The 24,815-nt window shown below is 38.3% G+C and overlaps 1 protein-coding gene across 2 annotated transcripts in view; it reads right to left on the reverse strand.

Moving 5' to 3' along the window:
- ARHGEF6 (Rac/Cdc42 guanine nucleotide exchange factor 6) overlaps window positions 1–24,815 on the reverse strand; it is a 172,971-nt gene that overhangs the window by 105,965 nt on the left and 42,191 nt on the right. For both annotated transcript variants that reach the window (XM_054579556.1, XM_054579554.1), the window contains 3 exons: window positions 22,459–22,543; window positions 19,518–19,642; window positions 18,050–18,251 (listed from right to left, as the gene is read on the reverse strand). In XM_054579556.1, the coding sequence (XP_054435531.1) occupies window positions 18,050–18,251; window positions 19,518–19,642; window positions 22,459–22,543 (412 nt within the window). The remainder of the gene's footprint in view (window positions 1–18,049; window positions 18,252–19,517; window positions 19,643–22,458; window positions 22,544–24,815) is intronic.

The following is a 24,815-nucleotide window of genomic DNA, read 5'->3' on the forward strand; positions in this document are numbered from 1 at the left end:
GCAGGCCCAGAGAGAAAAGGAAAGGGAAAAATAAACAAACAAACAAACAAACAAACAAACCCACCTACTGCCATAGAAGTTTAATCCACAAAGTCAGGAAATCTAGACGGCCCAATTGAAGCAGAAACAAAAATAAATTAATAAATAAGTAAATTACAAAACAGACTCTCACAAAATTGGGAAGAAAACGAAGTTCCCCCCAAATGAGTGGAAAAGGGGACTCCCCACAGAGAGAGCTAAATGAAATAGAGGCAAGGGAACTATCAGATTTTGAATTCAAAACATAGGGTCTGAGGGAGCTCAATGAGCTCAGCCAGCTCAAAGATAACTATGAGAAAATGCAGAGAAACTATCAGGATCTTACAACAAACTATATCAACCTGGGAAAGGACATAGAAACTATCAAGAAGACACAAGAGGATATGAAGAATACCATTTCTGAATTGAAGAACACAATAGAAGAAATCCAAAGCAGGCTCAATGAAGCCGAGGACTGAATCAGTGAGATGGAGGATAAGGTAGAAAAAAGCTCCCAGAAAGAACAAGAAATGGAAAAAAGACTCAAAAAGAATGAAGAGGCATTGAGGGAAATGCAGGGCAACCTGAAACGCAATACTATCCACATAATAGGGATCCCAGAAGGAGAAGAAAAGGAGCAAGGGATAGAGAACCCCCTCGAAAAAGTAATGATGGAAAATTTCCCTAATTTGAGGAGAGAAAGGCTCTCATGGATCCAGGAGGCACAGAGGACCCCACTCAAGAGGGGACTCAAGGAGGTCCACTCCAAGACACATCATCATTAAAATGGCAAATGTCAAAGACAAAGAGAGAATCCTCAAGGCAGCAAGGGAGAAGGAGAAAGTAACATACAAGGGGGCCCCGATACACCTAGGAGCTGACTTCTCAATAGAAACACTGCAAGCCAGAAGGGAATGGCAACAAATATTCCAAGCCATGAAAAGCAACGGCCTACAGCCAAGGTCGCTCTACCCAGCTAGGCTCTCAATTAAAATAGTAGGGGAAATACGGAGTTTCCCAGACAAGAGAAGGCTAAAAGAATACATCTCTACCAAACCAGCACTCCAAGATATGCTAAGGGGACTGGTTTAAGAAGATGAAGGAAAAGAATGAGAGAGAGGGGAACACAAGTACAAAGAGAAAAGATGAGTAACTTTCTATCAGTAATATCTCTCAACATGAATGGACTAAATGCCCCTTTCAAAAGACACAGGGTAGCTGAATGGATAAGAAAACATGACCCACACATATGCTGTCTACAAGAGACCCACCTCAGAGCAAGAGACCTACACAGATTCAAAGTAAAGGGATGGAAAATAATATTCCAAGCAAATGGGCATGAGAAAAAGGCCAGGGTTGCGATACTTGTATCAGATAAAGTAGATTTCAAAACAAAGGCCATAAAAAGAGACCCAGAGGGGCACTTTATAATACCCAAAGGAAGAATCTGTCAAGAAGACATAAACATTGTAAACTTCTATGCTCCCAATATAGGAGCCCCCAAGTTTATAAGGAAATTGTTGGACGACTTCAAAAAAGATATAGACAGCAACACACTGATAGTAGGGGATTTCAACACCCCACTGTAAAAAATGGACAGATCTTCCAAACAAAACATTAATAAACTTATTGTGGTGCTGAATGACACACTGAATCAAAGAGACTTAACTGACATACATAGTACCTTCCATCCGAAAGACGAAAAATACACATTCACATTCTTTTCAAATGCTCATGGCAGTTATTCAAAGATAGACCACATGATAGGACACAAAGCAAACCTCAGCAAATTCAGGAAAATGGAAATAATACCAAACTTTTTCTCGGACCACAAGGTCTTGAAACTGGAAATCAACCTCAAAGAGAAACTTCAAAAACTTGCAAACTCATGGAGACTGAACAGTACACTATTAAACAATGAATGGGTCAATAATGAGATAAGAGAAGAAATCAAAAAAATTCTGGAAACCCATGAAAATGAACAGACAACAGTCTAAAAGCTATGGGACACAGCAAAGGCAGTCCTGAGAGGGAAGTTCAGAGCAATACAGCCGTACCTAAAAAATATAGAAACATTTCAAATAAAAGACCTAACACTACAACTTCAAGAACTGGAGAAACAACAACAAATATATCCCAGAGCAAGGAGAAGGAAGGAAATAGTCAAGATGAGAGCTGAACTGAATGACATAGAGATGAAAAGAACAATTCAAAGGATCAACCAATCCAGAAGCTGGTTCTTTGAAAAGATGAATAAAATTGACAAGCCTTTAAGCGGACTCATCAAGGAAAAAAGGGAGAGGACCCAAATTAATAATATCAGAAATGAAAGAGGAGAAATAACAACTGATACCACAGAAACACAAAGGATTGTCAGAAACTACTATGAACAATTATATGCCAGGAAATTTCAAAATGTTGATGAAATGGACAAATTTTTAGAAAAGTACAAGCTTCCAACACTGAAGGAGGAAGAAACAAAAAGCTTGAACAGACCGATAACAGCTGGGGAAATTGAAGCAGTCATCAAGAAACTCCCGGCACACAAAAGCCCAGGGCCGGACGATTTCACAGGAGAATTTTACAAATCATTTAAGGAAGAGCTAACCCCTGTCCTTCTCAGACTATTCCAAAAAATCCCAGAGGAGGGAAGACTCCCAGACTCTTTCTATGAGGCCAGCATCACCCTGATCCCAAAACCAGATAAAGACCCTACAAAGAAAGAAAACTACAGGCCAATTTCGCTGATGAACATAGATGCTAAAATCCTCAACAAAATATTGGCAAACCGCATCCTGCTACACATTAAAAAGTTTATGCACCATGATCAAGAGGGATTCATCCCAGGCATACAGGATGGTTCAATATACGCAAATCAGTAAACGTGATACATCACACAAATAAAAGACAAAAACCACATGATCATCTCGATAGATGCAGAAAAAGTATTCGATAAGGTACAGCACCCACTTATGATCAAAACACTCAGCAAAATGGGAATAAATGGGGGATTCTTCAACGTAATAAAGGCCATATATGACAAACCTACAGCCAATATCATACTCAACGGGCAAAAACTGAAAGCTTTCCCACTAAGATCGGGAACACGACAAGGATGTCCGCTCTCACCGCTTCTTTTCAACATCATATTGGAAGTCCTAGCCGCAGTGGTCAGACAAGAGAAAGAGATAAAAGGCATCCAAATGGGAAAGGAGGAAGTAAAGCTATCATTTTTGCAGATGACATGAGAGTGTACATAGAGAACCCTGTAGACTCTACCCAAAAACTCCTCAACCTAATAAGCGAATTTGGCAAAACAGCAGGATACAAAGTCAACATTCAGAAATCAAAGGCATTTTTGTACACCAGCAATGCAATAGAAGAAGAAATCAGAAAAAAAAATACCATTCGATAGAGCAACAAGAAAAATAAAGTACCTAGGAATAAATTTAACCAAAGAGGTAAAAGACCTGTACGTGGAATTCTATACAACATTGAAGAAAGAAACTAAGGAAGACACAAATAAATGGAAGCGTATACCATGCTCATGGATTGGAAGAATTAATATCATCAAAATGTCCATACTACCCAAAGCGATTTATAGATTCAACGTAATCCCTATTAAGACACCAACGATGTATTTCACAGAAATAGAACAGACATTTCTAAAATTTATATGGAACCATAAATGATCCCGAATAACTTCAGCAATTTTGAGAAGGAAAAACAAAGTAGGAGGGATCACAATACCAGACATCAAACTCTACTACAAAGCCACTATACTCAGAACAATCTGGTACTCGCACAAGAACAGACCCATAGACCAGTGGAACAGAATAGAAAGCCCAGAAATAAGCCCAGGTCTCTATGGGCATCTAATATTTGACAAAGGGGGCAGAAGCATAAAATGGAGCCATAATAGCCTCTTCAACAAATGGTGTTGGGAGTGGTGGACAGCTACATGCAAAAAACTGAAATTGGATCATCAGCTGACACCATACACAAAAATAAACTCAAGAGGGATAAAAGACTTAAATATAAGTCGCAACACCATCAAAGTCCTGGAGGAGAACATTGGCAGGAAACTCTCAGATATCCCACGCAGCAATTTTTTCACGGATATGTCTCCTAAAGCAAGGGACGTAAAGGGAAAAATAAACAAGTGGGACCTCATCCAGATAAGAAGCTTCTGCACGGCGAAAGAAAACATCAGCAAAATAAAAAGGGAGCCAACCCTATGGGAAAATAGATTCGCTAATGATACATCAGATAGAGGTTTGATCTCCAAGATATATAAAGAACTCACTCGACTCCACTCCAAGAAGACAAACGATCCAATCAAAAAATGGGCAAAGGACCTGGGCAGACGCTTGTCCAAGGAGGAGATACAGAGGGCCCAGAGACATTGGAAAGGATGGTCAGCATCACTAGCCATCAGAGAAATGCAGATCAAAACCACCATGAGGTACCACCTCACACCGGTCAGAAGGGCCATCAGAAACAGATCCACAAACAACAGGTGCTGGCGAGGCTGTGGAGAAAAGGGAACCCTAGTCCCCTGTTGGTGGGAATGCAGAGTGGTGCAGCCACTGTGGAAAGCAGTGTGGAATTTCCTCAAAAAGCTGAAAATGGAACTGCCTTTTGATCCAGTGATTCCCCTGCTCGGACTATACCCTAAGAATCCCAAAACACCAATACAAAAGAACCTATGCATCTCAGTGTTCATAGCAGCAGAATTGACAATAGCCAAGTGTTGGAAGCAACCTAAATGCCCATCAGTAGATGATTGGATCAAAAAGTCATGGTACATATACACTATGGAATACTATGCAGCAGAAAGAAAGAAAGAACTACTAAACTTCGTGACAGCATGGATGGAACTTGAGAGCATTATGCTAAGCGAAATAAGCTAGGAGGCGAAAGAGAAATACCATATGATCTCACCTATAAGTGGAACCTAACCAACAATACAAAGATGCAAGGGAAATAAGACCAGGAACACTAAAAGGAAAAGAAATCAACAGAGACAAGAGGGAAGGAGGGAGCGGGGGTGGGGAAAAGGAAGGGAAGGGGAAAGTCAAGGAACATATAGCAAGGACTCATGGGCAAAACCGAAGGGGAAGAGCTGAGGGAGGGAAGGAGGGAGGGGGCAAGGGAAAGTGGTGGTGGGTAGGCAGAGACAAATGTATTTGAAAAAGTAAAAAAAAAGATGAAAGGTTTACCCTTTGCAACAGCATGGATGAAACTGGAGAACATTATGCTATATGAAATAAGCCAGTCAAAGAAAGAAAAATACCATATCATTTCACTCACGTGGAATCTAATAAGGAAACAAAACAGAGACAGGCTCATAGATGGAGAGCAGGATGACAGCTAGTGGGTGGAGAGGTGATGAGGTAGAGGGATTGGCAAAAAAGAAACAGGATTCATGGACATGGACAACAGGGTGGTGATTGCTAGGGTGGGGGGTTATAAGGGGACTAATTGGTAATGGAAAAATATAATAAAGATTATATATTTCTAAAAGATTCCAATGACATATTTCGCAGACCTAGAACAAATATTGCACAAATTTATATGGAACCACAGAAGGCGTTGCATAGCAACAGCGATCCTGAGAAAGAAGGACAAAGTTGGAGGAATCACACTGCCTAATATCAAACCATACTATAAGTTCATAGTAATCAAAACAGCATGGCACTGGTATAAAAACAGACACACAGATCAATGGACCAGAATAGAGAACCCAGCAATAAACCCACTCCTTTACAGTCAATTAATATTTGACAGAGGAAGCGAGCACATACAATGGTCAAAAGATAGTTTATTCAATAAATGATGTTGGTAAAATTGGACAGGTATGTGAAGGAAAATGAAACTAGACCACTTTCTTACACCACACAGAAGAATAAATTCAAAATGGATCAAAGACTTAAATGTTAGATCCGAAACCATAGAAATCATAGAGGACAACATAAGTAGCAAAATCTCAGACATTGCTCATAACAATACTTTATCAGATATATGTCCCGGGCAAGGAAACTAAATAGATAAATAAATAAATAAGACTACATCAAACTAAAATGTTTTTGTGCAGCACAGGAAATGATCAACAAAATAAAAAGACAACACACAGAACAGGAGAACATATTCACTGATACATCTGATAAGGTGTTAATATCTAAAATTTATAAAGAAATTACAAAACTCAACACCAAAATAACAAACAACCCAATTTAAAAATGGGCAAAGGACCTGAATAGACACTTCTTCAAAAAGGAATATAGATGTCAATACACATGTGAAAAGATGCTCAATGTCACTAATAATCAGAGAAATGTAAACTGAAATCACAATGAGATACCATCTCACACTTGTCAGAATGGCCATCATCAATAAATCAACAAACAAGTGCTGGCAAGAATGTGGAGAAAAGGGAAACCTACTGCACTGTTGGTGGGAATTCAGACTGGTGTAGCCACTTTGGAAAGCAATATGGAGATATCTCAAAAAATTAAAAATGTATATACCTTTTGACCCAGTGATCCCACTTCTGGGAATATATACGAAGGAACCCAACACACTAATTCGAAATAACATAAGGATCCCTATGTCACTGCAGCATTATTTACAATTACAAAGGTATGGAAGCAGCCCAAGTGCCCATCAATAGATGAGTGGATAATACAACTATGGGACATTTACACAATGGAATACTGCTTGGCCATAAAAAAGAAGAAAATTTTACCCTTTGGGATAACATGGATGAACCTGGAGAACATTATGCTAAGTGAAATAAGCCAGTCAGAGAAAGACAAATACCATATGATTTCACTCATATGTGGAATCTAATGAACAAACTGTACTAACAAGGAAAATGGGTAGAGACTTATAAATAGAAAGCAGGATGACAGCAAGTGTGGGGTGGAGGTGATGGGTGGAGGGATTGAGCAAAAATGGAAAAGGATTCATGGACATGGACAATAGTGTGGTGATTGCTAGGGGGTGGGGGGTTACAAGGGAACTAAATGGTAATGGTAAAAAAATAATGATTAAATTTTAAAAAACATATAATTTAGCAAAATTTAAAAAGACTTTTTATTTTAAATTTTATTTTTAAATCATGTTTATTCTACTACAGTTGTCTCAATTTTTCCCCCTTTGCCCTCCCAACCCATCCCACTCCACCCCCCTCTCCCACAGTCAATTCCCACTCTGTTGTCCATGTCCATGGGTCATTCATATGTGTTCTTTCTCTAGTCCCTTCCCCTTCTTTCCACCATTGTCCTCTTTCCCCCTCCTCTCTGTTCATTTTCAGTCTGCTCCATGTTTCTGTGCCTGTGGTTTATTTTGATCATTACTTTATTTTGTTGAATAGAGTCCACTTATAGGTGAGATCATAATGGTAATTGTCTTTCATCAACGGGCTTATTTCACTTAGCTTAATATTCTCCAGTTCCATCCATGTTGTCACAAAAGGTAGGAAGGCGTCCCTTCTTTCTTTCTTTAAATGCAGATTGATTTTATTTATTTATTTTTTAATGTCAAAATCCATTATAAAATATTAAAAAATTAAAAACCATTATAAAGTCTCAGCAGTTGAAACATGACACCACCACAAAAATAATCAAGTAGATCAATGAAATATAATGAGTATTCTAGAAACAAATGTATATATCTGCCTAACAATGTAATATATGATTAAATTAATATTTCAAATCAATGGGGAAAATAAGGTTTATTCGGCAAATAAGGTGCATGGACCACTATTGAAATAAAACAAATATAGAGCCTTATTGCACACATTATACAAAAAATATTCAGGTGAGTTAAAAATCAATATGGAAAACCTAAGGACTTTTTGGAGAAAATACAAAATAATATTTTTCTTACCCTGAAGTAAAATATTCAAACACATAAGCTATAAAGTAAAATATTGACAATATGACTATATTAAACATTTAAGACTATATCTAAATATACATATAAAAAAGTAAAGGACAAGTAATAGAATAGGAAAGTATTTGCAACACATCTAAAAAAGGGTTAACAGGTTTTTTTATTTTGTATTTTTAGGGAAAGAATTCTACATTTAGTCAAAAAATGGATAAAGAATACCAAAAAGCCACTTAAAACTTTTTAAAAGTAATAGAAATAGGCAACAAATATATAAAAACAGGTTTAGTTTCAACAAATATAAAGAAAGAATTAAAATAGCACATCATTGTCACAATCAAATTAATAAGTATTAAAAATATTGGTAATATCAAGTATTGGTGACTGTGAAAGGAACTGGGTATTCAGGCTCTTTTTCTTGTTCTTCTTAAAGCAGTCCCTTTAGCATATTTTGCAGTGCTAGTTTGGTGGAGGTGTGTTCTTTTAGCCTTCTTTTGTCTGGGAAACTCTGGATTTCACCTTCCATTTTCATTGAGAGCCTTGCTGGGTAGAGAAGTCTTGGTTGCAGGCCTTTGCTTTTCACGACTTGGGATATTTCTTGCCATTCTCTTCTGGCTTGTAGTGTTTGTGTTGAGAAGTCAGCTGCTAGTCATATCGGGGTTCCCTTATATGTTACTACTTCTTTCTCCCTTGCTTGCTTTAGGATTTTCTGTTTGTCTTTGATATTTGCCATTTTAATGATAATGTCTTAGAGTGGGCCTCATTGGGTTCCTCTTGAATGGGACCCTCTGTGCTTCCTTGAATTGTGTGACTTTTTCTCCCCTCCAATTAGGGAAGTTTTCCATCATTATTTTTTCAAATAGGTTCTCTATCCCTTGCTCCTCTTCTTGTCCTTCTGATATCCCTGTTATACGGATATTATTATGTTTCAGGTTGTCCTGCATTTCCCTAAATGCCTCTTCATTCTTTTTTAGTCTTTTTTCATTTTCTTGCTCTTTCTGGGAGCTTTTTTCCACCTTATCCTCCAGCTTGCTGATTCAATCCTTGGCTTCATCTAGCCTTCTTTTGATTCCTTCTACTGTGTTCTTCAGTTCAGAAATTGTATTCTTCATTTCCTCTTGTCTCTTATTGATAGTTTCTGTGTCCTTTTTCATGCTGATATAGTTTGCAGTAAGTTCCTTATAGTTTCCCTGTAGTTTTTGGCAATTCTCTCTGAGCTCACTGAGCTTGTTGAACTTCCTTAGAACCATTGTTTGGAACTCAATATGTGATAGTTTACTTGCCTCTGTTTTATTTATTTCTCTTTTTGGGGATTCCTCCTTTCTTACCTCTGGTCCCTGTTTGCCCCCCACTTACACCCCTATGATTGTTTACTCCTGCCATGTGCCACTCTCTCTGAAAATCACACTCAGCAACATGCAGAGAAGGAATAAATATGTGGTGGTTCAGAGAAGACAAGTTCAGTCCCTGGGAGAAGTTTAAAGTGACCTAATCAGAACTATCATCAATACATAAACATTTTAGGTGGTGTTTTAAGATAATGAAAAGATTTGTCAATTCATTTCAATCACTGAAAAACATTAGTCAATGTAATGTATAATTAAAATCGGTTATCTGGCACAACATAACCTAAACAACAACAGTGTCACACTAATATATAAGAAGCTCTTCAAATCCTGATGTAAAGATCCCTTTCCAATTAACTTGATTCTTTCCTTTCCCTTGCTGATGTACAGACTCCTATTGCCTATTGGTGGTGATGAGACAAAAAGAAATCCAGTTACAACTAGTTTCTCTGGATATGAAACATTTGTGATATGCCTAGGGTATTAACACAGGAAGTCCAAATATAAAGCTCAAACTTAGTTTTGGTGTATAATCGGAAGGGTCATTTCTTAATCTTCCTTAATACGAATTTAATTAGTCATCTACCTAATCCCCTCATTTGATATCTGTATTTACCTGCTAATAAGTTTTAGAGGAAGGATTTAATGACCCCTTAATTTAATCAGTTGCAGAAAACAGAATTTTCTTAAAATATCTACTCCGATCATACTTGCCTCAACATTTTCTTGACATGGAAAAACCCCTTATCGTTTCTTGGTAACAAAGACAAATTTTTTTAAAAGAAATAAAATTTACTATGTTATTATATTTTGATGTATAAACAATATGTTACTTTGCATGTTACAACTGATTTTAAGAAAAGGACTGGAAATTGTATAAATGGCTAATTTTCTTTTTAAAACAGATTATATTTATTCATTTATTTTTAGAAAGAGGGGAAGGTATGTAGAAAGAGAGGGAGAGAAACATCAAGGTGTGGTTGCCTCTCACACGCCCTCCCCCACTGGGGACCTGGCCCATGACCCAGGTATGTGCCCTGACTGGGAATCAAACCAGCAACCCTTTGGTTCACAGGCTGGCACTCAATCCACACCAGCCAGGGCTAATTCTCTTACTTATAATGTATCTGACTCAAGTGAAATAAAGGAGCCAAAGCCCTTAATATATCTTGTTTAGTTTACATAATGACTAAGTTATTCATACATGCATTTTTCATGAAGATCTTTGATAATAAATATTTTTGCTCAAAATGGGTTTTATTTTTCTCATGTAACAACAAAGCAGATAGTAGGCAAGCAGGACTGGTAACACTGGCTTTAAATTGTCACCAGTGTCCAGGTTCCATCATCCTTGGTGAAAGGCTTTTATCACCTTGGTCACAAAAACCTACTGTCTTCAGCTTCAAACTTATGTTGAAGGGAGGGAGGGAGGGAGAGAGAGAAAGAGTGTGTTGAACTGAAATATTCTATAATATTTCTTAACTTTCTACAGTATTGGATTGGTAGTATTATAAATCCTCTGATATCAGCCTCCTCCTAAAGAGAGAGGAAAGAAGCTTTCCCCAGGGCTTCGGCCATAATTAACTCTACACAAAAATCTAAAACTTAAAATGTTATTCCCCAAGGGGAAATTTACCAGGGCAGAGAGTACTCTTGTCAGCGACAGGCTCCAGGAAAGAAAACTATGCACAGCACTTCAATGGCATAGTATTTTGGTCTTAAGACAATACAAAAGATGTGTAGTGTGAGTTTGAATGTTACCCTGATTATCATGAATGAATCTGACAGATTTACTGACTATTTGAGTGATTTCAGTGTTACACATTTGAGCCAATAGTAAGTTACAGAAATTTCTTAGTTTCATGCCTGAGTCAACCTCATAAATGACCCAAGAGGTTGTATGGCTGTGAGGTTTAAAACTCTAAATTGAAGTTTTCATTTCAGTGAGATGTGCATTTAATCTATGAATCATTTTTTTAAACTCTTTAAAGACAAATCTTCTTCCCTAAGTTTACACATCAATATGAAGTTCATGAAAAGAAATAAAAGTTGATAGGTATTTTCGAGATCAAACATAAAACAGCACAGCATTGAGTTTCAAAATGTCCCTCAGCAGCATCCTAGACAGGTTTTGGCCTACTTACTATTTTGTGAAGGCAGCAAGAGTTGGGATGGGAAAAAATTCAAGCTAACAAAGACTTGACACCTACTTTACCGATAAGACATTTTCATTATCTCAAGTTAATCTCTCCCACTGTCCTCCAGGCTCACTCTGCTCAGTTCTACTGCAGATCCTTTGTGGGGTTTTTTTCTCCCTGATCAATTACTGACTTAGATTGTCCCCTACTCTCTTCTGGGCCTACCCACAGCCTACAAGTCTCTAATGGTTCACCTCCTCCATGAAACCTTCCCCAACCTCTCCAGCTACAGTGCATTCTCTGTCCACTGATGATCTGCTATATATTTTACACTTATCGTGTATCACTTTATACTGTCAGTTGTCAGTTTCATCTCCAGCCCTTCTCTCTCTCCCATGTTCTAAATCCATACTCCCAACTACCTGTTAAAAATCTTAAGAACTATTACTTGCTGGCACCTTCACTCAACATGCCCAAAACACACCTCATCATCTTCGTGGCAACCACCCACTCACCCAACACCACACACACTCACCTCCTATCTTCCCTATCTTGTCTGTTAATGGAGGTCAACAAGTAGCAAACATTTACAATGTCTAAAGCACTGCATTAGGCACTATGGGGACATAAAGGTATATACAAAGACAAATTAGTTCCCTTTGACTTTCCTGTCAGGATGAGTTAATCACCTCTATTCTGATCACCATTCTCCAAAATACCCTATATTTATCCCTATCGCTAAACTTTCATACTGAATTCTTAGCATATCTCCTCCTCATTAGACTATGAACACCATGAAAGCAAGAGTCATATCTTAGATTCCTCTTCCTCAACAGTATCAGGACAAAGACTGATATCCTAGTCACAGTGAATAAACCTTTGCCGGCTGGCTAGATAGATAGCATTGCATGTCCCTAAAGAGCTCACCATTAAGCTGGACCCCTAGAATTGCAATTATCCTCGACTCTTCTCTTTTCCTCTTAAATAATCATCAGCAAGTTTTCTTGATTCTATTTTAACAGTATATACTGCATCCATCTACTTTTCCTTCCTCTCACTCTCACAAAAGTAGCATTTCCACTATCTGGATTGCCTGGACCTCAGCAGTCGTCTCTACTGGTTTCCCCACATCCTCATTAGTTATCCTTACTACTTCCGTGCAACCCAGTCCCCACACTACACCTAGAAAGATCTTTCTAAACTACTAGCTCTTCCCTGTATTGATACCCCCTTTTAATGCAGCTCCTGCTCAAGGCCCCACTCCTCTTCATTCACCTTACTCTCAACTCAAATCATCCTACCACTCACTCCAGGCTCTCCTACTTCCATGCTTTACTTACTAACATCCTCTAACCTCCTAACAATCAGAAGCTTCTTTCCATTCTTCAAGACCCAATTCAAGTACATTTCCCCCCTTTAGGTTATTGTTAATTGAATCATTTCTTTACTGTTCCCACAGCATCTTATTTAGATTTAGAGCTTTGTCTGTGTTACTTATTCTGTCCTATCCTGTAACAGTTCATTGTGTGCATACCTGACTTGACTACTACACTGGCAGGTCTTCAAAGGCAGGGTCCATGACCATGGATTACTGTAGCCCCCATACCCCAATGCCTTTGAGATGTTCAATAAACAAGCTGAACAGAATTTAATGACCTGCTCTACAATATTCATTCATTTTACAAATATTTACTGAACATAAACTAAACAAAAAGCCATCTCTGCTCTTACAGCACTTACATTCTTATAGTAAAATACAGATATTAAATGAAATAAATAAATGTATACTATGTTAGATTGAGGAAATGGTATAGAAAAATATAAATCAAAGAAAACTACAGGCCAATTTCGCTGATGAACATAGATGCTAAAATCCTCAACAAAATATTGGCAAACCGCATCCAGCAATACATTAAGAAGATTATCCACCACGATCAAGTGGGATTCATCCCAGGGATGCAGGGATGGTTCAATATACGCAAATCAGTAAACGTGATAACATCACATAAATCAAAGAAAAGACAAAAACCACATGATCATCTCGATAGATGCAGAAAAAGCGTTTGATAAGGTACAGCACCCATTTATGATCAAAACACTCAGCAAAATGGGAATAAATGGGGCATTCCTCAACGTAATAAAGGCCATATATGAAAAACCTACAGCTAATATCATACTCAACGGGCAAAAACTGAAAGCTTTCCCACTAAGATCGGGAACACGACAAGGATGTCCGCTCTCACCGCTTCTTTTCAACATCGTATTGGAAGTCCTAGCCACAGCGGTCAGACAAGAGAAAGAGATAAAAGGCATCCAAATAGGAAAGGAGGAAGTAAAACTATCATTGTTTGCAGATGACATGAGAGTGTACATAGAGAACCCTGTAGACTCTACCCAAAAACCCCTCAACCTAATAAGTGAATTTGGCAAAACAGCAGGATACAAAGTCAACATTCAGAAATCAAAGGTGTTTTTGTACACCAGCAATGCAATAGAAGAAGAAATCAGAAAAAAAATACCATTCGATATAACAAGAAAAAAGATTAAGTACCTAGGCATAAATTTAACCAAAGACACAAAAGACCTGTATGCAGAAAACTATACAACATTGAAAAAAGAAATTAAGGAAGACACAAATAAATGGAAGCATATACCGTGCTCATGGATTGGAAGAATTAATATCCTCAAAATGCCCATACTACCCAAAAAAATTTATAGCTTCAACGCAATCCCTATTAAGATACCAATGACATATTTCACAGAAATAGAACAGACATTTCAAAAATTTATATGGAACCAAAAACGACCCTGAATAGCCGCAGCAATTTTGAGAAAGAAACACAAAGTAGGAGGGATCACAATAACGGACATCAAACTCTACTACAAAGCCACCATACTCAAAACAATCTGGTACTGGCACAAGAACAGACCCATAGACCAGTGGAACAGAATAGAAAGCCCAGAAATAAGCCCAGGTCTCTACGGACATCTAATATTTGACAAAGGGAGCAGAAGCATAAAATGGAGCAATAACAGCCTCTTCAACAAATGGTGTTGGGAGAGGTGGACAGCTACATGCAAAAAATTGAAATTGGACCATCAGCTGACACCATACACAAAAATAAACTCAAGAGGGATAAAAGACTTAAATATAAGTCGCAACACCATCAAAGTCCTAGAGGAGAACATTGGCAGGAAACTCTCAGATATCCCACGCAGCAATTTTTTCACGGATATGTCTCCTAAAGCAAGGGACATAAAGGAAAGAGTAAACAAGTGGGACCTCATCCAAATAAGAAGCTTCTGCACGGCGAAAGAAAACATCAGCAAAATGAAAAGGGAGCCAACTGTATGGGAAAATATATTTGCTAATGATACATCAGATAGAGGTTTGATCTCCAAGATATATAAAGAACTCACTCAACTCCACTCCAAGAAGACAAACGATCCAATCAAAAAATGGGCAAAGGACCTGGGCAGATGCTTTTCTAAGGAGGAGATACAGAGGGCCCAGAGGCATTTGAAAGGATGCTCAGCATCACTAGCCATCAGAGAAATGCAGATCAAAACCACCATGAGGTACCACCTCATACTGGTCAGAATGGCCATCAGAAACAGATCCACAAACAACAGGTGCTGGCGAGGCTGTGGAGAAAAGGGACCCCTAGTCCCCTGTTGGTGGGAATGCAGAGTGGTGCAGCCACTATGGAAAGCAGTGGGGAATTTCCTCAAAAAGCTGAACATGGAACTGCCTTTTGATCCAGTGATTCCCCTGCTCGGACTATACCCTGAGAACACCAAAACGCCAATACAAAAGAACCTATGCACCCCAATGTTCATAGCAGCAGAATTGACAATAGCCAAGTGTTGGAAGCAACCTAAATGCCCATCAGTAGATGATTGGATCAAAACATCATGGTACATATACACAATGGAATACTACGCAGCAGAAAGGAAAAAAGAACTACTAAACTTCGTGACAGCATGGATGGAACTGGAGAGCATCATGCTAAGCGAAATAAAAAAAATAGAAAATATAGAAATAGAAAAAAAAGAAAAATATAAATCAGGGAAAGGGAAAAGGGGCAGTGAGGTTAAGGTTTAAATTTCCCCCAGGTGACCAGGAAAGACCCTGCTGTGGAGTTGATGAGTAAGCAAAGACCTGATTCCATCATGACAGTGTTCTAGGCAGAGAGATAGCAAGTGAGGTAGGTACCTGTCTGACATAGGCAACCAGGAGGGCAGTGTGGCTGAAGTAGAATGAGTGAGAGGGAGAGTTAAAGAGGAGATCAGAGGGGCAATGGGAGACCAAATCTTATAGGGCCCTATAGGCTATTAGGATGACCTTGGTTTTACTATTTTTAAGATGGGCGGCCATTACCCAGGTTACATTTTGAAAGAATTACTCTGGCTACTGAGTTTAAATTAGACGGGAGAGACAAGTACAGCAGTAGAGACACCAGTTAGAAAGCTTCTGCAGCAATATAAAATAAATTGTTACCTAATCTGTGTCTCCCAGACTTCAGCTCCTTTTTACTCAAATAAATGCTTTTTTTTTATTCTTTGGGGAAAAAAAGAAGAGAAAAGAACGCTACTGAAATAAGCTGAGAGATTTTATTCCACACACTTCTAGTCCAAGGCCTTCCCTGACTAGCAGGCTACCTGGTCCCAGTTGTTCAGACCTAACCTTAACAGTTGGGTAAAATGATTCTAGGGGTTATTTAGGTGCTCAAATCAGATCCAAAGCTTGTAATGAGAGTCCTTAACTGTGTTTGAAACCAAGGAGAGTATAGGAGAAACTTGAAGGGAAAGGGTCCAAAAACCAGGACAAATAGCCCAGGGCAATCCTCAAGGGAGTGGCCAGACTGGCTACAAGGCATGTCAGTGAAGGACATTATACTGAGGGCATGTTGTCTGCCCACTTCCTGTGTCCCAAGGAAAGGCAGCAAATGCTGTGCCTTTTGTAGATAAAGACACTGAGTCAGAGAACAAAGTTTGAGTGAATCTGGAAAGTTATTTAGAGATCTTAACAACCAGATTATACCAAATGAAAGATGCAGCATAGGGGTAAAAACCAGCTGTGAAAATCATCTAGATCAAGAAAATTCCAGGCAAGGCCTGTGAAATTACTTCAGGACTCAACAGAAGCTTCTCAATTTCCAGTAATAAAAAATTCTAAGTCTACACATGCGTATATAATTATAAATCTGTTGATAACATTTATTCCATTAAAGGAGAGGTTCCTCCCCTTAACCCAACATACAACACATAAAAGCGTGCAAAGTAAATTTTATCTTAAATTCTTAGGAAAAGTGCCTAACAGTGGTTATCTATAGAAGGGAGCAAAGGAGAGAGAAATTTTTATTGTCTATATTATATATTTCTGTAATGTTCTAACTTATTTACAGTGAGCCTATAATTTTATTAATTAACAGAGTCAGTTTGGAGGCATTAAAAGAGTAATAAAGCCCTGGCTGGTGTGGCTTAGTGGATTGAGTGCCAGCATGCAAACCAAAAGGTTGCCAGTTTGGCTCCTGGTCAGGGCACATGCCTGGGTTAAGGGCCAGGTTCTCAGTTGGAGGTGTGTAAGAGGCAACTGATTGGTGTTTCTCTTCTTCTCTTTCTCCCTCCCTTCCTCTCTTTCTAAAAGTAAATAAATAAAATCTTTTTTAAAAGATAGGTATTTTTTTTTAAAGAAAGCAATAAAGACATATAAAAAATGCACTGAGGAGCTAACCATTCAATGGAGCCCTTGGGTAAATAGTTTTGAAAAGTGAAGAGATATAATAATGTGAATAACTGAACACTATTTTATCTGTGTAATGACATATTTCTATATATCAGGGGGGTTTTAGTAATATAGGCAGGACCTATTTTCCTAAGTAATAAAAAGCAAGAAAGTTACCTAAGAAAGTTCTAAAAAGACTACTGAACAACAATTAGATTTCATTTTCTGGATATTATAACGAAAAAAGGAAAGCAGTTATCAGTATGCAATGAGTTAAGGGCAATCTTATCCAGAATCAAAGCTGCCAGACAGCTTCCTGCAGGCCTATGATTGTTATTTCTCAAAAACATCTCTGAGGCATTTAGACTTCAGTCTGCTTAAAGAGCTTACAGCTAAAAAAAGGAAGTTAGCACATGGGTTCTCTTATTATTGTATTCTGCCATGGTGATTTTTAGACTAGCAGGAACAACTATGTAGTATGTTACATGGGCTAGAATTAGTAGACAGAAGGGACATAGTTAAGGTAGAACAGTTGTCTGAGCTTTGAATTCTTTTGCTTTTTTAGTTTTTTGCTGCTTTGATGTAATATAAATACAACTTCATTTCAAAATATTAATCACAGATTTTTCCCAGTTCTGTTCTACTCTTATTTTTGACATACACACACAAGTACAAACAGTTTCTGGTAACTGATTAAAACTACAAGATTTTCAGTAGAATACCAAGAAAGTACAAAAGTCACATTCAAAAAGGCTTTCAAATAGCAAGGACTCATGGACAAAACCAAAGGGGAAGAGTTGAGGGAGAAAAGGAGGAAGAGAGGGGGCAAGGGAAAGTGGTGGTGGGGGAAGGCAGAGACAAGTGTATTTGAAAAAATAAATAAATAAATTTTTTTTAAAAAGGCTTTCAAAAGATTCACTTACCACTGGATTTAATTTCTCGGACATAATTACTAGGGAACCAGCCTGTTCTCCCATTTAATGTGCCTTCCCACCAGCCTCCTTCTTCAACTCTAGTGACGTAAATGATGTCCCCTTTACATACTGACAGTTCATCTTCATTAGTCTGCTTAAAGTTGAATCTTGCCTTTACTATTAACTGGTGACTTCCATTTTCCATCATTTCCTAGAGAAACAAAAGCCACACCAGATGAAGCACTCATCCAAATGAAGCAGGAGCAGAAATTTAGGCAAATTAAGTGGGGTTAACCTAAGATAAAACCCAAGGTCCATCTCAGTCTTGAGTTTTTAATTTAGGAATGAGCTTAACATGGATAGGACTGGGGCGGTGGGGGGGGGTTAATAAACCTCTCAAAACTGTATGCAAACTTTGGTACTTGTGACACTGTGCATTTTGGAGAGTCATAGTTTTCATTTCCCTCTCCCCCTACCAATGATCTAAAGATACTTATTTAAATGACCCAGGAAACAAAGTAGAGCAATAAACTATTCCATCCTGCCTCTACCCAACACAAAGGCTGATCTTACATAATTATATGACCAAGATTAGGTACTAACCTACTCTCATAAAATCTGCCTCCCACATTCCAATTACTCAGAATATCTTAAATTGGCTAAGACTTAGTCACATGGAAAGATCAAATACTCCATAGTTACTGTCAGGAGTTCTTAGTCTGTCACAAACCCCTTTGAGAAGCTGATGAGCACAAATGAACTTTACCCAAAATACATAAACCCAGAGGTTCATACAAAGAAGATTTTGCGCACGATCTGAGTGTGGAACCATAGTGTTCATCAGCTTCTCAAAGGGATCTATGATGTCAAAAGTTTAAGTGCTTTGGAAATAATAGTTCATGATGGCTTAAAGCAAGCAGGTGGCTTTGACAAGAAATAACGTCTCAAAAGAGCAGAAGATGGGATGTTCCCTCCCAAACAAAAGCTCCTAGTAAGACCAAATTCAAAGATAACTGGGCTATCCCAATGTAAGAGCTCATCATAAGCCCAATATAAATACAATGAGAAAAATAAGATGGCAATAATGATGACAATAGAAAGTTATTGATTGTCTACTATGTACTATTTAGTACACTATTTAGTTCTAATAAACTGAAGGATGGGGGAACTAACAGCAAACTGCCATCAGGAAGTAGTCATAATGACATAGTTGCATAGCATTCTCAGATAACTTTCTCAATTTTAGGAAGAGACAGAATTTTGGGTTTCAACCCCAATTTTCCCGAATTTTCTTCAACCCTGAACAAAGAGTTGTTCCAGCAGGCCAGCCTGAATTGGTGCTAGGTTTAAAATTAGTTTTCTCCAGACACCCCAAACAATAGGATGACTATCTTACCACATATGGAAATGCAACTGGGATACTGATCTGATTTCATGGATTTTAAAACAGGCAGGGGGAATTGGGGATTATACTTACCACTGCCTTTGACTGCCTTTGCAGCCCTGGAGCTGTGCTAGAAACTGCTCCCTGTGGGTTTGTCTGAGAACTATTAGCAGCACTAAGAGAGGAGGAACGTCCACATGGTCTTTCTGATAGCTGATCTGTGAAAAGAGGAAAAGGCATGGTAAAGGGAACCACTCATGTCAGAAAAACATCTACAACATAACATTAACTTTTGTGGGACATTATCAAAAGCAATCTGGCTGTAATTCTGTTATCATTATGAATGTGCCAAGTGTCTTTCATCCCCCCTCCCTTTTTGGTGGCCAACTTCTTTTTCTTAACCTTACTGGCCATTGCTCTCCAGTAGAATGAAAAACAGCGACAGAACCACATTTTCTCTTAACCCATTTCCCTACAACTCTTCCCTCCTGAGCCAGTTGCAACAGTATGCACTGTTATCCCAGGCAGAACTATATTGGGTACCAAACAGCTGTTTGTGGCTCTTATTACTTTGAAATATTTCAAATTTCTCTCTTTGTTTTTTGGCCTATAACTGAGTGGTTCTTTTCTTCCTCACATGTAACAATATGTGTGGTATATATCATGTAAAATCTCTCTTTGCCTTGTGAGGGAGGGAAGGACGAGAATGACAGACTGAGTGTGTCTGGGAAAGATGCAATATTAACACTAGAATAATTTTTTTTTTAAATCGAACTCAAGAGTCCTCTCTTCCTTGAAACCTTGTGAAATTCGATCATACCAGCACTGAGCTGGATGTTTTCAGTATGCTGAGAGTGTACTAAAGAGAAGAGCTGGCTTCTTGACAAACTCAAATGAAGGTTCTTTTCCTCTCCATTTATTTTTAAAAGATATAAACTGCAAAAGTCTAAAGCCCAAACATTCCCTAGGCGACAAGCTCAGTATCCAAGTAGTTTCCTTGATGCTATGGGTTTTAACTTTCACCTCCTTGTATTTTATAAATATCTGTGGTGAGGGAAAAGACTATAAAACTTGCTAGGAGAGTTTGGCAAAGGAACATATAATTTGTATGGCATAATGTTAGAATTATACGGTTCTCCCTGCCCAGAAATGGAGAGTTGTCATGTGTGTTAAATATAGTTACTTGAATTAGCTGTACTTTCTGCTCGACGCCTTGCAATAGCTCAAAGCATTTTTTTCCAAATAGCAAAAGAACAATTTCGAAGAAGTATTTTTACATTTATTGCTATTATAAACAGCTCTTTTGACTAAAACTATAATTACTTGATAGCTTCCTGGATGCTCCATCCTATTTGGCACTTGATTATATTGCCTGCTTTTCTTCTCTAATTGTTTCATGTGGGTAAGTTGAGTCTCCCTAAATAGATGGTAATTTTCTCAAAGACAATATCTTACATTTCCTTTGTAGCACCTGGCAGTGTTGGGCACACACTCTGTTGACTCTCCAATGGCTGGAGCAGCAAGACCCATGTTTGGACATAAGGGCTCTGGAGTCAAGTCAGATATGGGTCTGAATCCCAGTTCTGCCACTTACCTTCTAGATGGGCAAGCATGGGCCTGACTTTCCTTATTTGTAATATAAGCCTAATAATAACAATGCCTAAGTCCAGGGTTGTTCCAAAGATTTAATGAGACTACTTAAGGCTCACAGGACTGCCTAGACCCATAGTAAGGACTCAAAGCACTTTAACTATGATTACTACTGCCCAGTTGTAGGTAAGATACTATATCACAAAAAGAGAGAAGTTATACTCTACACCAGCAATTTTCAACCAGTGTGCACAGGATTTTTAAAACATGTGACATCTGACTATTTAGTCAGGGCCACTGACCTCTTTTCTCTTAGACTGTCAAATAAAAAAAAAAAAAGACAACAGCCAACACAACGATAGCTGTCTGGTGTGAATGCCCTGTCTTCAACCATAAATATATAGGTCATATAATAAGAGTTGTATCTTATTGGTCACGTCGCATAATCAGGTTGCGTGTGATTGGTTAATTCTTAGTAGAATCCAGAAATAATTATATACAAGTATAGGCACCTGATTTTTATAAAAAGTCTCTTTGGAACAAAAAGGGTAGGTAATTACTATTATTATTTTTTTGTAAACCAATCAAAATTATACCTATTTTTTTGTCAGATCAGCAAAAATATACTTTTCTTGTACCACAAAATTTCATTTCATCTTTAATAGTTTATTTTTACTGTATTTTTCCATTACCATTTATCCCCCTTTTGCCCTCTCCCATCTCCACCCTCTCCCTCCCTCCTGAAATTACCATAGTTATCCATGTCCATGAGTATGCCACAGAATTTTAGTAATTAGTTTATATGTGTGATGAGATGAAAAAGATTGAAAATTGTTGCTCTAAGGTAATCAGCATTTTCTTTGCAATTACTAGGATACATATTTAATACCTCCAATGTGGTGGATATTGATATTTAAATAAAAGATATTCTTTTCACTTGCTATGAACCTAAGGTTTCATTTCCAGTGCAAGGTTCCTGGGGGGTTCCTTTACTTGGACAAAGACATACAGCAAACTATGAGAAAAATGTCTCTAGTGGAGAAAGGGAAGTAAGAGCTGTAGTCTGTAAACTTTACGAAAAAGGGAACTGGTCTTTTCCTTTTTATTTTCTGTCTTGTTACACTCAGTTGCCTATTCAACAGTTTTGAATGAAACAGTTTCTTGGTTCTTATCATTATATTAAGGGCATTAGAATGTCATCTGTGATAGGTATGTTTAAATCCTAAATCACGATGGTAATAGAAAACAATGCAATAAAAATTAAATTAAAAAATAAATCCTAAACCATGAAAAATTAAAGCATTTGATGCCCATTGGAGTGTATTTGGAGGAAGGGGAGAACCTTTTACCAATCAAACCTAGCCATACTTGGTTTCTAGGGTAATCAGAAACATGTGGATCCAATCATGTAACCCAGAACTCATAAATCACAAACCCCGCTTACCTTCTGTTGCTTTGTTGACAGCTAAAAGAGTACTCAGAACCTTGGAGAAATTGACCCCTGAATAAAGGTCATCAGGATCAAATACCTATGAGAAAGGAAATTGAAACTGTAAGACATCCAACTCAACAAACCCAACTATTAAAACACCATTTCCTTTAGCTCTTAGAAGAAAAAAAATGTAAAAGCCAAGGCCCAAAACCTCTGCATACCTTTGGGAGAAATGAAAGCAGCAGCTGAGCTGACTAATGACATGTGGCAGGCCATCAGTGAGTCAGAGCAAAGCAGTAATGGGAAATGAGAGCCAAGTTGAGAATGCAGGGCCCACCAGGAAATGCACAGTGCCTACTCAGGCCCACTCTTCTGACCTGAACATATCAATACTCTTAGCCTAGTTACAGGAAACTTATATGCATAGGTTACGGTTAATGCCCATCACCTACAGAATGTCCTTAATAGTCAACAAAGGAAGTGAAGGCTTTCTGACACTTTTTCATCTGTTAAGTTTATTCATTGTACTCAGTAAGGGCACTGTGAGCTATGCCTCTCTCTCTCTGATGTTTGTCCTCTGCATTGCCAACCACTGGGTCCCAACACCTGTGATCCCAGCTCCACATTGCCCAAACTTTGCACCCAGATTGGTTGACCTTAACCTCCTCAGCTCATCTTCATGGATATCAACCTCTGCCTGTCCGAGCTTATAGATTCTTTCTGGCCTTAAGCGATTTTTCCAGATATGACTTCTGACACTGCTGATTCTACTCAACTGTCAGCAACAAAACATTAAATACATACATTTCACTTTTCCAGCCTCAACCATCACTCTGTATACCACTGTCCATAGTGAATATTGCTGTTTTAAATAAAATTTATTAATTTTAAAATGTATTTAATGTATTAAAAAGTATTGAAACTTCTCCTAGACTCATATATGTGTATTTTAAACTAGAAGTATTCTCAAGTACAGGCACAATCTATTAATTTGTCAGCCAATGATATAGATACATATGTCTATAGGTAACCAAATACCAACTTTCTGGATGGAAATTCACCTACTAAAAACATTTTGTTCCAAAATGCCTGAGTTTGTGTCTCCCCCCCCCAAATATGATGGGGAAAAATGTACCTTCTCATGTGGGACATGATTAGGCCTTACATTTTGAAGGATGTCTTCACATTAGGTACATCCATTTGCTCCATTCCTAATCTGCCTGTTTCTTGGGAGTCACATTTAGACAAAATTTTACCTTTTTTGTTTACATAATCTTGAAGATATAAGATTCATCTCTAGAATAAAAATATAGAGCATCCTTTCTTTTTCAAATGAGGAGGCATCCATATAAATAATATATGGAAACGTAAGCTTATAGAAGTCTGCCTACTCTGGAATTCACAGGTCTGCTATTCATTTACTCAATAAATGTTTTGTATTCATACTTAAAATGATTAAAGAATCCTTTCACATCTAAAAATGATACACTAATATACTTTTAGTAAAGGGCTAATGCTAATGTTACTAAAGTTAAATTACAATCCAAAAATGTTTCTGAATGTTACTGTATATTTCAAAGTTTTCCAGAAATAAACTTATGGACAAAACCTGGGTGAACAAGATCCAATTGACACAGGTAAGGTATCTAATATCCCAGGGGATTCCACACTTATTGATTCTCCCTTAACAATGATAATGAGAAAGGGTTAATGAGAGTTAGACGAACCAAGATGGCGGAGGAGTGAGTGGAAGTCACACTGACCTCCTCCGAGGACCAACCTGCAATTACAACTAAATTGGGGAGAAATCACCTGGAACAAAAAACTGAAAAAGAGCAAGAGAACCTTGAAACCTTGGAGACAGAAGAATCGGCTTTAGCTCAATCTAACTGGTAAGGGGTGTGGTAGAGACCTGAGAAGGCAGGCGGGGCGCCCACAGGTGGCAGCACCAGAAGGATATTGAAACGGCCAGTGGGATCCCCCTGAGAAGAGTGGGGTCTAAACCAAAAGCGGGAATCTCTAGCCTATAACACCAGAGCCCAAAAAGTACAGAAAACAGCCAGCTGCGAAAAGTGGCAGGGTTGTTCTCTACCAGAGACAGGTGGCTGAAGACACAAAAAGAAACTGTTACAGGGCCAATGAATACATTTTTATTTGCAGCCACTTACCCTGGTCTCCAGCAAAGGCAGGGGCAGAGTGGGCTAGAGACGCCTAAGGAGAGACTGGGGAAGGAGACTTTGGGGAGAAAATGGAGAGAGTAGCCAGCGGGATCTCGGTGCTGACTCTTCCCCCAGGTGGCAGCAGCCATCGTGCTCAGGCAGAGACCACTCCCCCTGAGCTGAACCAGCGTCAGAGGACCCCATAGCCCT

This window comes from Pteronotus mesoamericanus, unplaced genomic scaffold, assembly GCF_021234165.1.
Source record: "Pteronotus mesoamericanus isolate MK-2021 breed Mesoamerican mustached bat unplaced genomic scaffold, CSHL_Meso_final contig_55, whole genome shotgun sequence".
Classification (NCBI taxonomy): domain Eukaryota; kingdom Metazoa; phylum Chordata; class Mammalia; order Chiroptera; family Mormoopidae; genus Pteronotus; species Pteronotus mesoamericanus.